The following is a 13,961-nucleotide window of genomic DNA, read 5'->3' on the forward strand; positions in this document are numbered from 1 at the left end:
GGGGCTCTGGGTGCCTGCCAGAAGCAGGGCAGGGAAAGGCTAAAAGCCTGCAGGGAGCTGTGCAAAGCACCGGGGAGGTAGAAGAGCTCTCCTGGTCCCTGCAGCCAGCGGTCTCTGTGCTTCAGCTGGATCTGCTGTGATAGCAACAACTATTAAATATGATGGTTCATGGAGCAGGGCTGCTGTGCCTTTTGTGTCCCACCACAGTGGGTTTGGGCCCTGGCTCATTCCTTCCCTTGGAACCCCAATAGAAGCTGGAGCTTCTCAGGTTTGTTCCGAGAGCCCCGTCTGCAATCCCTGCAGGCTGGAGATCAGCATATGATGATCAGAAGGGACCTCTGGAGGTCATCTGCTCCAGTCCCCACCCAAAGCAGGGCTTACCCTTACTGTCCCCACCCATTCCTACACTCTACACCTACACTGTCCTGCAGGAGCGGAGGGCAGGCAGGGGGGGTCCCTGAGGCTGGGCTGTGGTGGCACAGGGGCACGCTGGCTCATAGGCGGGCATCGTAGTAGTACTCCAGCAAGTCAAGCTCGTCGCGCTTGCTTTTGCCAGCTCTGCGCAGCGCCGCCAGCCGCTCCCGGGCTGCCTGGGTCCTGAAGCGAGGCTGCTTGGGTTTGATGCCGTAATCTGCAGGTAGAGCAGAGAGGCTAGGCTCAGCCCAGGGCTGCTCACGGGGCTGGAGACAACTGCCTGCCTGGAGGGGTGAGTATATGGAAAGGCGGTTCGGAGGGGTGAGGTGAGTGCTGTACCATCCACCAGGCCAAAATGCTGCCGTGGAAGCTCCAGAGGAGCAGAGAAGTCTTCAGGGACCGAGTAGCTGACCCTGTGGAGGAAAATCAGGGACAGGAGTGAGGTGAGAACCTACGGTGCTTGCCCACGCTGGCACAAGAGCTCCCCCATGCTGCTTGTCTTCATCCAGCCTGGTCAGCACTCCAGGGCTTAGTGCCAGCCCACACCCGGGCCAGGAGCCCTGGGATATCCCTGAAGGTACCAGAGCAGGGAGGAGAAGGAGGGAAGTGCCATCACCTTTGGCGCAAGGGCTGCGGGAGGGCAGCCCCCAGCAGCAGGGCGAGCAGCAGGAGCGAGCACTGCATGGCACACCCTGACACTGGCTCCACAGCGAGGTCACAGAGGAGCCGCCCCGGTGGCCCTGGGACACCAGCTGGGTTGGGCAGGAGGCAGGTGCCCACCCAGGTGCTGCTGACTACCTCCTCCTGGTACATAAGCTTCTGGTCTAGGGATGCCTGGTCCTGCCCAGGCTCCGCCAGCTGCTCACAGCACTCCCTGCACTGCTGCACGTTCTTCCCATGCAGCCACAGCTCCAGGGTGGTTGCCCTGTTCCTCACCACCACCCTTTGCCTCCCGCTAAACCCTCCAAAAGCAAACCCCTTCATCTCAGTACCTCTGTGACCCTAGGAGTGAATCTCCCCAACGCTTTCGAGACTTTGCAGTCTTCAGCATCTTCCTCTGCTAAAGCTCTAATGAAGGGAGCACAGGCCCTCGTTCATTCATGGGTTTTCCATGCTGCCATGTTACAGGGCACTGCCACCAGCCGAGGTGGCAACACAGACCCCCACACACTGCCAAAGCCCTGTGGTCCCCAACTGTGATGGCCCACTGGGAAGCTGTGGGGCTACATCCCATTTCAGGTGCTGAGGCAAGGCTGTGACCCCTGCAGCCCGAGTTCCTCAAACATGGTTCAGGTAGGAATGCTCCTCTCCTCCTCTTGAGGCCAATGCACCTGGCCATTTCCAGCTCCCAAGCTCTGCATCAGGCTGGTAGCTGTCTGTGGGGCAACCCAGTGCCATCAGCTGGCTACCCCTTTGTCCTAGCCAAGGGAGCCTCCACAGCAGCTCACCAAGCAAGACTGATGCCTCAACTGTCCTCCAGTTAGCAGAGCAGATACAAAAAGATGGCCAGGGCTGTCCAGGCCTCTCCTGAGCCCTTTAATAAAAGTGTAGCACAGCAGTATTTGCTGAATGAATCTCCTCTCTCTGCCCTTGGCCAAGCCCCACTGAGCGCTGGCTGGCAGCCATTCTGCAAACCCTTTAGCACACCGTAGGTGCTAGGAAAGCAGCTTGCCAACAGCAGCTCTCCATAGCCCCAGGGGAGCCCCAGGAAACTGGGGACTGAACCAGAGCATCAGCTCACCAACACGTGGGGCCCCACCTGGCACAGGCCAGAGCAAAAGGCTTGTAAGGGACAGCATATCCCACAGTGGACAACTACAAAAGATGCCTTTCTGATAGAGAGACCTTCTGGCAACCAGATACAAGGGGACACGATGCAAACAGGGGAAGAGAGGTCCTTCAGCTCACTTCTTTCCATTCAGTCAGTTTATTTGACAGACAAGCCCGCTCCAAGCAGATACGCCAGGCACGGCCAACACAAGCAGGCTGCAGGTCAATCTCAGCGCCGTGAGGTGGGAGACAATGCTCTCCAAAAAAACCACTGCACTGCCTGCCTTTATTGTAATGCAGCCGTACAAAAAAAGAGAAAAATCAAGTGCTTAAAAAAAAAAATAAAAAAGGTTGTCCCATCACCATCCCTGCAGCCACAGAACGGTCCAGAGAAAGAGGTGGCCGTGGTCACTCCACACATGTAGTGTCCATCATTCACAGCTAGATCTGTTTAAAAAATTACATACACCCCCTCCCCACCCTGCAGAACGGGAGCTTCTCATTGATGGTTTAACTGAAAATTAGACATTATCAACATCCCTCCCCCTGCGTGCCTGCCCTCCTTAGAAACATTCAGCCATGATCTTAGAGAATAATCATCTTCTCATCAGCCCCAGTTATAGAAATAGATTTTCTGCCAAGCAGGCAAGTAATCCATCAGTGGCCCTGAAAAAAGAGAACAGAGGGATCATGCAAATAGCAAAGCAAGAAGTGGAAGCTCTGTGTATACGAGGTATATTCCCCCTTCTCATGATGATCCCCAACAATCCCAAATCCCCAGTTATACAACACAGATGAGCGTAAGAGCAGTTATATTTGCCAAGATGGGAAGACAACAGTGGGATGTGGTGCCAGAGACAGAGCAGGACCAAGTGGGTGCGACACTGTCACGGTGTGGGACACCACTCCCTCAAGAGTGGTGAATCCCTCAAGAGCTGACAAATCCAAGCTGCACTGGGAGGGGGGGGGTCTACAATGTGCAAGGGGAAAACTCACATACAGCAAGTCAGGAGGACGCTGCTGTGGTATAGGAAAGAGGGAAGACAACTCAGCAATAACAAGCAGGTGCAGACCCAGAAGCAATTGCTGCAGAGTGAAAATGCTTATGTAGCACATGGCTTAATGCAGGCTCCAAAGTCTCTCCAAAAATCACTAACTGGAAGCCGTAGCTCCTGAGCCAGCCAGCTTTGTGACCTCCTCAAAGAAAGGACAGTCCCATGTTGTCAGGTTAATCTAATGCCATCTCACTGCCACGAACCACTCCAGGAAAGGCAGGGAACAGCAGCAGGGAAGAGGAGGAGGTGAAATTCTGGCCCATAATAAAGGGATCCTCCAGTGAAAGACTAGAAGACAGACCTGGTTCAGCCCTTTGATTTACAATCTGCTCCTGGCTGTGTCAATACTTCTAGGCACCTGTTTACCTCTTGTGTCTGCATTGCAGACTGGGAATCAACGAAAAGCATTCAGAAACAGGGACTGCAAAGCAGGGCTCTGGTGCACTAGCTGAGGTGCAGAAAAGGAGCCCAGAAGAACAGGCCTAGGTGCCAGAGACAGAGCTCTGCAGCCTGGGAGGGCACAGGGAGGTTTACCACTGTGGTCGAGAATGGGTCCCTAATAGCCAGGAAGCAATTCATCCTTTTCTGTTGCAGTTTAAAACAATACATGATGCACTGATGCTAACCATCCCTGGGACTTCCCAGTTCCTTCCTCGGGTTGGAAACCGATGGACAAACGTTCTGCCCAACTCCCCTGATTTTTATTCACCCAACAGAAACAGGGATATAGTAGTGGGGCCCACTTACGTGTGACAAAGCCAACTCCAGGCACATAATCGGCCAACAAGCGCAAAAGAAGGAGGATCTTGCCCCTAGGAAGGGAGAGAGTATGAATGAGTCCAGCAGGACACCTCCTGCCCCAGCTGTTAAATGCCCAAACAGCAATGGCAAGCGCTCAGATTAACCTCGTGACAGACACCCAAATCTCTTCAGATCTACTCACCCCATCCCCTGAGGCTACTTCTGTTAAAAGAGAAATTTTCAGCAAAAGCCCAGCAAGGGCCCCTTACTCTGAATATCGGTCATAGAAAGGAGATCTTAGCAGGTAGTACAGCAGCAGGATGGTTCGTCGCCTCAGCTCTGCTCGCTCTCGCCTGTTCAGGTCTTTCAGATCACTCAGCAAGCTCAGACTGGAAGGAAAAGGGCAGAGAGCTAACTCACGGCAACAGCAGCCAGCAGGGAAAAGAAAGTGGGTTTCTAAATGCCCTCCGTTTTCAGCTCCATGCAGAGCAGCCTGCACCAGCTCAGAGCAGAGAGCACTGTAAGTGTTGCAGAAGATACCTAAACGTGTCAATCACCCAGTTAAAGACCAGACCCCCTCAGTAAGGCCTGCCCAGGATTGGGGAACAGGGGAAGTGCGATGTTCAGCCACCACCAACCTCAAGCACCTGCAAAGACTCTTCCTCAGACTGACCTCGAGATGTCCAGGACTGCTGAGAGGAGCCAGGGTTTCCATGATCTCTGGCCCCACACTCCTAAACTCAATACTAGGAACACACAGTCAAGGAACAGAAAGAACCAGAGATGCCTGACAAGAGGCACACAAACAAGCAATCCCCTGGGTACCAGCAAAGCTCTGCTGAGTGCAGGAGAACGCACTTTAAGGCAGTGCTGGGGGGGCCCAGGAAAGGGGCTGGAGGACTCACACCCACAACTCCAGCGGCTGAGGCTGACCGTCAAGGCATAAGAGACAGGAGTCCCGAGGCCCCTGCCTAAGCAGAGCAGCGGCAGGGAAAGATCAGCCTGGAGTGGCACTGGCCTGCACCAGGGCTGAGCCTGCAGCACCCTCCGCTGGCACCCAGGCTATGGCATGAGCCTGCATGCAGCCAGGGCAGGATACGGTGGAGCAGAGGACGGGTGATGTAGAGGGATTCTGCGATGGTTTCTTGGAGACCCAGAGGGGTGGGAGGCTGGTTCATCTCCTCTGCTCTTCGGCTCTGTGACTCCTCCCTCTGCTGGGGGGACCCCCAGTGCCGGGACTGCAGGGCTGGGGCTGAAACAAGCAGATCAGGTCACCAATGCAAATAAAACTTTCCTACCATGCCTCCCCGCACCACCACTCTGTTGCTTTTTGCACTGTGAAGGTGTGAAACAGGAAAGCTTGAAGAGCTGCACACACAGCAACTGCTGTGGCTGACCCAGCACCCTGGGAGCTTGCCTCCAGAGGGGACAGAGCCGGGAGAGGTATTCGTAAGGTCTGTGCTCCTCGAAGCATAACCACACTGTGAAGGGTTGTCTCCATCACACAGCTCACTTGGGAAAATACAATTTAAGTGCTAACCTTGCAGCATGTACCTGAATCACCGTTGCTTTGATATCTGCCCACCCACAGGGCCCAGTGACTGGTAAGATATGCCCCAATACAAGGTTCTGCTTTTTACTGCCCACACCCAGGTGATACATAAAGGGCACAGAGCAGAAACAACTCAGGAAAGGACAGAAAACAGCCTCAGCTACTTACTGCTCTGGAGAGAACGCATGACACGGCTGGAACGCCTGCCAACATAGGTCTGATCCTTCCCTGAGGAGTTGTCTTCCATGTCTGCAGGAGAAAACAGCCACAGGGGTCAGGGTCCAAAAGAACACGTCTCACCCCAGAGGTGGCAGCACCCTTCCCTACATCATCATCAAGAAGACCAGACTGAAAGTTTGATCTAGTGCAAACCAGACCACCCTGAAGTGGCTAACACTACGCAGAGGGTGAAAAGGTAAATCTGCCTGGACACTGCCCAGACCTAGGATCTCTTTCCTCACCATCAGGCCAGGGACACCCAGCTTGACTCATAGTTCAGCCAGTGGTTTCAGGCTTAGACTCCTCCACCCCCTCCTTCCAGACTGTAGGACAAAGCTGCCTCTAAGCTAACCAGTGCTCTGCAGAGGCTAGAAAGTTCAACTCAGCTCAGCTTTGTGTACTGAAGCCTTACAGTTCCCTGTGCCTCCCAAAATGCTGGTCTGATGAGTAACTCCTAGCAGGACAAGACATGTGGCCCAGCAAGCCACCAAGCCAACAGTGACAACACTGTGGGCTCACCTTGGGGATGGAGAGGCTGCTGCTGTTCCCTGTTCAGAGGCACAATGGGAGGAGACGTCTGCATGCCAGCTTTGTACCACAGCAGGAGCAGGAGACGAAGGATGGCTCTGTGAGCAGACACATGGAAGGTTTCAATACCCAGCTACGGAGCTGGGTTCCTCTTGCACCAGAAAGGTGGCTTCCACAGAAGAGGGAAACACTCAGGTCTGCTCAGGGCAACTGGCAAGGTGAGAGTGGGAACTGTCCCCTTCTGTGGCACAGTATCCAGCACACCGTGGGGCTCCAAATTCCCCCAGCCTCAGGGACCAGCAGCTCAGCCTTGCTTGGGCTTTTTCCTGGAGTACTGCTGAGTCCTCTCCGGATCCTGTTTCCGAGCGCATGCTGCCCCTTCCCCTCCGCCCGTAGCACTTACTTAGCCAGCTGGATGAGGACAATGATGGTCCACCGGCCCATCTCCCCCCACACCCTGGCTGTCCCCATTTCTGCAAAGACCTCCACGCATTCTAGCACGCTCAGCCAGGTCAGCAGCTTCTGCTGGGGCAGCGACTGCAAAACACAGAGGGGAGGAAGGGGACAGGATGCAGGTTCTGCTTGGGACTTAAACAAGGCAGAAGTCTCACCCAGTCTGGCGGGACCCTCAGAAATAAGCACCGGGTAGCCTTGGAAGTCACAGCCCTTGTAACAAAAAGTGGTGCCTCCACTGCAGCCAAAGTCTACACACAAATTCACTTCTCTACCTCCAGGCAGGGGCAAACCAAGACATCACAGTATCGCACAGAGCTGCTACCCCAGAAACAGGGGGAACATCACAGCTCTATCTTGGATTGACATCTACCCCAACTGACAGAGCAGGACAGTCTCCTGGGTTGTGGCACTGTGCCTGAACTCCATGGCAAAACTCTCTCCTCCTCCTTGTCCCAGAGCTTGGGATGCACAACAAGCCTCCTCTCCAGTTAGTTGATGAGGGAGTATGCCTGAAGTAGAGGGAAGGGACCCAGAGTCCACAGTCACACCAGAGCAAATGCCTGCTGAATACAGCATCAGTCTAGATTCCAGGCATGAACCCCAAGACAGTGGGTGCTCTTCCAGCCTGGGTCTCTGGTCTCCATACAGGAACTTGCTGGTGCTGTCAACCACAGGATTTAACCCATTGAAAAGCATCAATAAAGACAATATAGCTGAAATTCACTTCGGCCTTTAACAACCGGGGAAACAAATTTTCTGCATTTGTTCGTCACACGCCTGACACTCCAGCCAGAGAGCTGCCTACATCCAAACCCACGCAGTGAACAGGATGGCAACGTAACAGGCCTGTCTGGAAAAAAACACCCTCCTGCTCATTCCCCAAAGGGTCTAACAAGTGCTGGGAGCCAGCCTGGGGCTCTTTCAAGAGAGACAGAAGCAAGGTGCTTATGTTTGTTTTACTCAATAGCATATGCAAAGGAAGAGTCTGAGGGATGCAATCGGAGCTTCAGTGCTCCAGAGACACTGCTCTAAAAACACCAATGGTTATTTGGCAACACCTTTGCCTAACTCAAGTTCTGAGCTTCTCAAAAAACCAGTGGAGCTCCTGGTGCAAGTCTGTGCCTGATTTCTGTGGTTCAGGGAGTGCTCTAGCCACTCCTCCAAGCCAGGAGCTACGGGGCAGGGCTGCTGTTTATCTGCATTCAGAGGTTGCCTCTGGCCTCTACATACCTGACAGCAGAGAGGGCACAGCAAAGACCTGTTAGTTTCTACAGACACTCCCTGAAAGCTTCTGCAAAGAAGAATGCATGTGTCCCAAATCCTCCTCCCACCTGCTGCAGCCTTACCACGGGCAGGCTCCGCTGCAGCTCCTTTCGGAGAATCCAGTCATTTAATAGCACTAGGAGGTTGGAGGCAGAGTACACTAGAAAAGGAAGAGAACACCACTGCAGTTACAGGATGTACAGAAAGCAAACCAAACCGGGACTGTTGCCCCTTCCCCCGGGAAGGAATGAGGGAAGACAGGCAGCAAGACGTGCAGATTCCTCCCGTAGGCTGATGGAGGATGCAGCCAGGCCTGAAGACAACAAGGGGTCCGGGGAATGGCCCCACATGCACCAGCCCTGCCGCCGGCGGGTATCGGACTGCCCCGCCCGCAGCACCCCGTCCCCCCCCGCCCCCCCGCTCCCCACTGCCCACCTACCCAGCTCCGATAGCGCGTGGGAGTCCGAGAAGCGACCTGCGAAGGGAGGAGAGCGGCTACCAGCCAGCGCCCAGGTCGGGGGGAGGCCCCCGCTCCTCGCTGGGCCACAGCCCCCCGCACCCCCCAGGCAGGTACCGGAGCAGGGCCCGAGCCAAGGCCAGGCCCAGGCGGGAGGGACGGGGAACCGGCCGCCCCGCTCTCGCACCTGGCAGCAGGTAGGAGAGGCCCCGCACGGTGCCCTCCAGCTGAGCCGTGACGGCCGGGTGCCGCCTCACATACTCCTGGTAGCGCTGGCACAGCAGGCGCAGCCGCGCCGCCGGGCCGCCGCCACGGGCAAGGACCGGGGCCGCTGCCGCCATGGCTGCCGCGGCCGCGCTCTTCCGGGCGCCGCCACCGCGCCTGCGTGCCCCGCCCAGCCCAGCCCAGCTGAGCGGAGCGGGCCAGGCGCGGCGGCCGAGCGCCGAGCGGCCGATGGGCGGCGGGGCGGGGGTTTAAAGCACCGTGAGAGGCGGCAGTGGCGGTCAGGCAGGTACGGGCCGGGGGAACGGGCTTTGGCGGGAGGGCTGGGAACCTGCGTGGGGTCGGGGTTCCGGCCTGTGAGGGGCCGTGGGTGTCTTCAGGTGGAGGCGTGGTTGCCGCAGGGTTAGGAGCCGAGGTACGGGTCAGTTTTGGGGGGCCTCGGGAGGGAGGCTGCAGCGGGGCAGGGGTCGGCCCACGCGTGGATCTGGCGCTCCGTGGGCCTGGGAGCCATGCAGCGCCGTTCCCGGGAGCGGCCGCGGCCGCTGGCGGCGGTGTGGCGAGTGCTGGCCGCACCCCCTCGCCCCCCCCCGGGGAGCTGGCGGCGGGGTTGCTCGGGGGAGCTACCGGGTCTGATGGCGGCACCGGTAAAAAGTTCCCGGTGGCGCCAGGGAGCGAGCGTGGGCGTCTGCCACATCTTCACCCGGCGGAGAACGACGTGCAGGAGGGCCTGTGTCCTCCGGGGCGGGGGCTGCTGCGGCGAGCAGCCGGGGGCCGTGTTTGGGTCGCTCCTTGGCAGGCCCCCCCCCGTCTCTTTGCCGCTGGCGAGGGCTTTCCCGGAGCCCACGCGGGACGTGCACAGCCACTTTACTGCACTTAAGCACTAAACCCGGTTTCGCGGGCGGGAGGCAGGGGCACGGGGCCCGTCTGGCTGCAGCCTGTTGCAGAAGAGGGCTCACGCCTGTGCTGGGCGCTGCACAGACCGTGCCCCAGCTCTGCCTCCCCGCTCCGCCGGGGAGCGGCACCCCGGGGCGAGTCCTCCTGCCCGCTGCCCTGCGCTGGGCCTTGGCCTCGGCACACCTGGCGGTGCAAAGATCGGCGGCGGTGCGCACGGGTGCAGCTGCGCGCCTCCCCGCTGAGCCTTTGAGGGCGCGCAGGGTGGGCGAGAAGGGCGTTTCGTGGCCCCTCGTGGGTCTCCCGAGTGCAAACAAGAGCTCTGGCAAGCTGCCCCTCCTTCCTCCTGTCCGGTTACCTCCACACAATGGACGCAGTGTGTGCCTGCAGTTTCCTCTGCAAGAATCACGGTTGCATGGGCAGGCACTTCATCCTTTCTCATCTCTCCTCTTCTCCCCCCTTCCCCTGAGGGTTTGTTTTTCCAGCAGGCTGAGTTCAAAAAGGGCACAAGATACTGCTGGCAAACAGTCTGGCGCTAAACAAACCTTTTTAGTCAGAATCACATGGATTAGACCCAATTTCCTGTTCACACGCAGTGCTACCTGTGAGCTCCTCTGAATTTCACAGTGGCAGAGTTGCTAGTCTAAGTACCAAGGCGGGTGAGAGAGCACCAGAAGCCCATGACAGAGGTCTGGAGAACAGCTTGCTGGGGGTAGGTGTGCTGCCACTGGCTCTAGGGGCATATCCAGTGCAGACTGCTGGAGCTGCTCTCCTTCAAGGAGAAGCTCTGGCTCTGCCAGACAGCAATCTGAGAGCCGGCTGCCTAAGAGACTGCCAAAGACACCTTGTCTTCAGCCAGAGGTGAAGCTTGATGCACAAAGTCCTTGGGCTACTCCTAACAGCATAGCTCGATAGTGCGGTTCTGTCCCTGAGCAAGAAGATTTTTGGCAGGTGCTTCCTCTTTATCTCTTGTCCCTAGCCCTCCTTCCACCCACTGTCTGTCCTGTCCCCCTTTCTGTTTGTCTCCCTCCTGCAGTGAGCGAGTTCGGAGGACAGTTTGAGTGGCATCACACTGCCTTTTTATGGTAAATATGCTGCAAGGGAGTGCTGTAGGAGGGGTGGCTTCTCAGAGCAGCAGAGAGCCCATGAGACTGGGCAAGACTTAAAACTGCCTTGGCTTATGGTGCCCACGGCGGGGGGGTGGGGGGCGGGGGGTAGGAGGTGAAAGGCTGGGATGAGGGGCTAGTGTCTCTCTCGACTGTACCCGGAACGCTCTCCGCGCAGCTCCTTTCTTAGCACTTACTGTCAGTCTGGTGCCAAGGGCTCATGCTTACTGGAAATCCACTGGCTGTAACTGAGGCCAGATAGTTCCTGTGCTCTGATGATGAGGGGTGCAGGCTCAGCACTAACGGCAGGAAAAGAAGCATACCAAAAAAAGCAAACACTCTGCCAGCCCATCAGTGGGTACAGTGCTGAAGTCCAGCTTGCTCGGCTGCCAGCATCTCGTTCTTCGCTCAGATCAGCAAGACCACGCTGTTTCTGGGGAGCCTGACCTGGGGTGGAGCACTGCCGTGGGTCTGAGGCAGCTCATCCTAAGTCAGCCTTGCTCAAAACATGTCTTGCAGGGTGCTGGGGTAGGTGAGGACATGTTCTTACAGCGCTTGCCAGCGTTAGAGCTGGGGAGCAGGATGTGGGAGAATAGACACAATATATTGAATCATGGCTGTGTCTTGAAGTTGGTAGTTGTGGGGGAAGTGGATGTTCTCCCCAACCATGTCTTCCTGCTGTCCTTCCACTGCCAGGAGGGAAGGAGCCTGGCAGTGTGAGGTCTGGGATGTGTATCTTTCCGGCTGTGGGAGCAGTCCTGGTGTGGGATGAGATGGCCTTTCTGGCCTTGTTTCCTTCGGGCATCCCTGCCCACACTGTGGTGTGGCCGTCTATTTTCTTTGCTTCTGGATGAGCTCAGAGAATCCTTTGGGATAGGGATAAAATTGTGACTTGCTCCAAATAACCTGTAGACAGAGGCATGTCCAGGGAGTATTTTCGTCCCTGACACATGAGTCCTGCCTAGAATGGAAGGCCTGATTCACTCATGGTATCTCATTGGAGGCTGACACCTCTCAGGAGGGCTCCAAATCTCAGTCCAAATGCGGAGACAAGCACACCAAGCTCCAAGCATGGCACTGCTGGTGGTGGTAGCTTGCACGTCTGATCTCTGACAGGTCTCCTGGGACCTGGAAAGGCAGCGGCTGGCAGGGGATGTTGGTGGTGTAGTCCTTGAGTTCCTGAAATGTTGCTGACAGGTCTATTGCTTGAAGCGGTAGTCTGAGGGGAAGGGAAACCCAGGTCAAACAAGCTTAAGGGGCCTTTTAATGAGTGTTCTGGCTTGAAGGCATTTTGTTGCTGTTCTCTGTCAGGGTTCCCCTGCCCTTCCCTTCCCAGCTTAGCTGAGACTTGGCATCTCAGGAGGGAGACTCTTTTTGGCTTCCCAGGAGGAACAACACATCTAGCAATGTGTGCAGAGCCCTGCTGTGGGATAGCGACTGCCTCCTGCCTCCAGATGCCTTTTCCAGAAAGCCATTTAGAGCCCCAGGCTGTTAATTGGATAACTCCCTTCCCTGATTCATTAGCAATGTGCAGTCTCTCCTGTAATATCCCCAAATCTGCCTGTGCTAAAAGCTGAGAGGGAGAGGTGATGTCTTTTAATAACCATATGATACAGTTGAAAAAACTTCTGGACGTGCAGTTCTCCTGTGGCCGGGGTTAATGGGAATACTCAAAGGGAGAGGGTGCTGCAACTGCTTTTGGGGGAGCAGGGCAACTGCTTGTGGCTTCTGATCTGCTTTTCTCCCAGCCTCACCTAAACTCCCTGACCCCACCTGGAGAAGGCAGCAGACCTAGAGATTGGTCCCACCCTGCTGCAGGTCTTGTAAGTAACAGCTGGTGGCTGGGTTGTAGCCATGGGACGTGGGCTCCACCCTGGAGGGAAGGCTCTTGCCATGTGCGCACGGCACGTTCGCCTTCCCGGTGACGCTGGTGGCCATGCTGTGGCGGATCCCACTGGGCAGCCGTGTGTGGCAGGCACGTGCCTGGCTCTCCCCACTCAGGGCTAGCTCTGCTGAAGGCTTTCCAGCTCTTTGCTATTGAAACTGCTTAGTCTTCTGCTTCCTGTTCCAGGTGGGCGTCAGGGTCTTGGCTCTTACCTGCTGAACTGCTCCCTGTAAATGCAGGGCTCTGGTAGCACCAGAGGGAGGTTTGTGACTGCAAAGGTGATGTGTGCCAGGCAGATGTGGCACCCTGGTTCATATCCTGTCCCCCCTGCTCCAGAAGTATCCATCTTCAAGCTTCCTCCCTTAGACCACTCCAGTTTGAAGTGGGAGCTGACAGATCAGGACTAGCAGAGTGGGGATGATGGAGGGGTAGATGTCTGTTTACTGATGTGTTCCCTCCTGTCCATAGGTGCCCTCTCTCACCGGCTGCCACCTTGCAGCCAGATACTGCAGGAGACTTGCAAAGCAGTAGTGTCAGACTTTGTTGCTGCAGTTGGGTTTTGCTGAGTGGTTGTGGTGCTGTACTTCTTTGCTGGTGTTGGTGGGTTTCACTGTTCAGGTGAAAGGATTGTAAAGGATTTCCCATCTCCAACCCTTGTTGGGATTGGTGTTGCCTCCCCTGTTTCACACTGTGCCGTGCCAGGCTGGCCGGGGGTTTGCTGGGTGCAATGGGTGCTGTGGCGGGGCTGGTGCCCAGCACACTGCACACTTACTTCTCTGTTTGGGGTTTTTAAATAGGTGGGACAGACCAGAAAAAATGGTTTTGGTAGGTTTTACCTGCTTTGAATGTCCTGTTCCTCCTGCATGTTGGAGCAATGATGAGTGGCTAGAGGGGCTTTAAATCAAAACTCTCGATTCCTCTCTGATTCCTTTACCCCAGCCTACTTGCGTGGCTCTGTGCTTCTGGTTTGGGCTTTCTCCTGATAAGGAGGTGATAATCCCTGTAGCCTCCTGGGAGAAGGGCTCATCCACTCCAGCCTGCAGTTGTGGGGTGTGGGTGCTCAACCCCATGGGAGTTGGAGGAAAGGGGTGCGGTGGCGAGATCCCAGCAGAGGAGGAGGATCTCCTCTTCCTCCAAGGAGGAGTGACACGTGCAGGCTGCTCTGCTCTCTGCAGCGCAAGTTTGCATGGTGGTTTTTGCCTGCCTTCTTTCTCCTCTGCTTTTATCCCTTCTCTTTCCCTGTTGTGCATCCATGTGGACAGACTCTCTTGACTCTCCTCCTGGGACTGCCCAGGGTATGTTGCAGGGGTTCAGGTTACTGGACATGATAGTTAATCCCTTCGTTGCCTCATAAGCTAAACACTTGTTGTTGCTGTCACGTTTGGGAGGAGGCCAGGGAACT

General features: G+C 56.3%; 2 protein-coding genes across 2 annotated transcripts; both read right to left on the reverse strand.

Moving 5' to 3' along the window:
• Positions 1–494: 494 nt before the first annotated feature.
• FREY1 (Frey regulator of sperm-oocyte fusion 1) lies at positions 495–1,098 on the reverse strand (the record flags this gene model as incomplete). Its single annotated transcript, XM_082000392.1, has 3 exons — positions 495–631; positions 754–821; positions 1,031–1,098. 3 exons carry the CDS (start codon positions 1,096–1,098, stop codon positions 495–497), a joined length of 273 nt encoding a protein of 90 aa, XP_081856518.1.
• Positions 1,099–1,964: 866 nt separating this feature from the next.
• On the reverse strand, positions 1,965–8,796 carry PEX16 (peroxisomal biogenesis factor 16; the record flags this gene model as incomplete). The annotated part of the gene is made up of 11 exons (XM_082000169.1): positions 1,965–2,850; positions 3,987–4,051; positions 4,250–4,369; positions 4,654–4,726; positions 5,080–5,232; positions 5,701–5,781; positions 6,271–6,377; positions 6,683–6,816; positions 8,082–8,158; positions 8,438–8,473; positions 8,643–8,796. The coding sequence occupies 11 exons, from the start codon at positions 8,794–8,796 to the stop codon at positions 2,792–2,794; spliced, it is 1,059 nt and encodes a 352-aa protein (XP_081856295.1). The 3' UTR covers positions 1,965–2,791.
• Between the last annotated feature and the right edge of the window lie 5,165 nt (positions 8,797–13,961).

The sequence above is a fragment of the Phaethon aethereus genome (genome assembly GCF_964289735.1).
Source record: "Phaethon aethereus genome assembly, chromosome: 5".
Lineage (NCBI taxonomy): Eukaryota > Metazoa > Chordata > Aves > Phaethontiformes > Phaethontidae > Phaethon > Phaethon aethereus.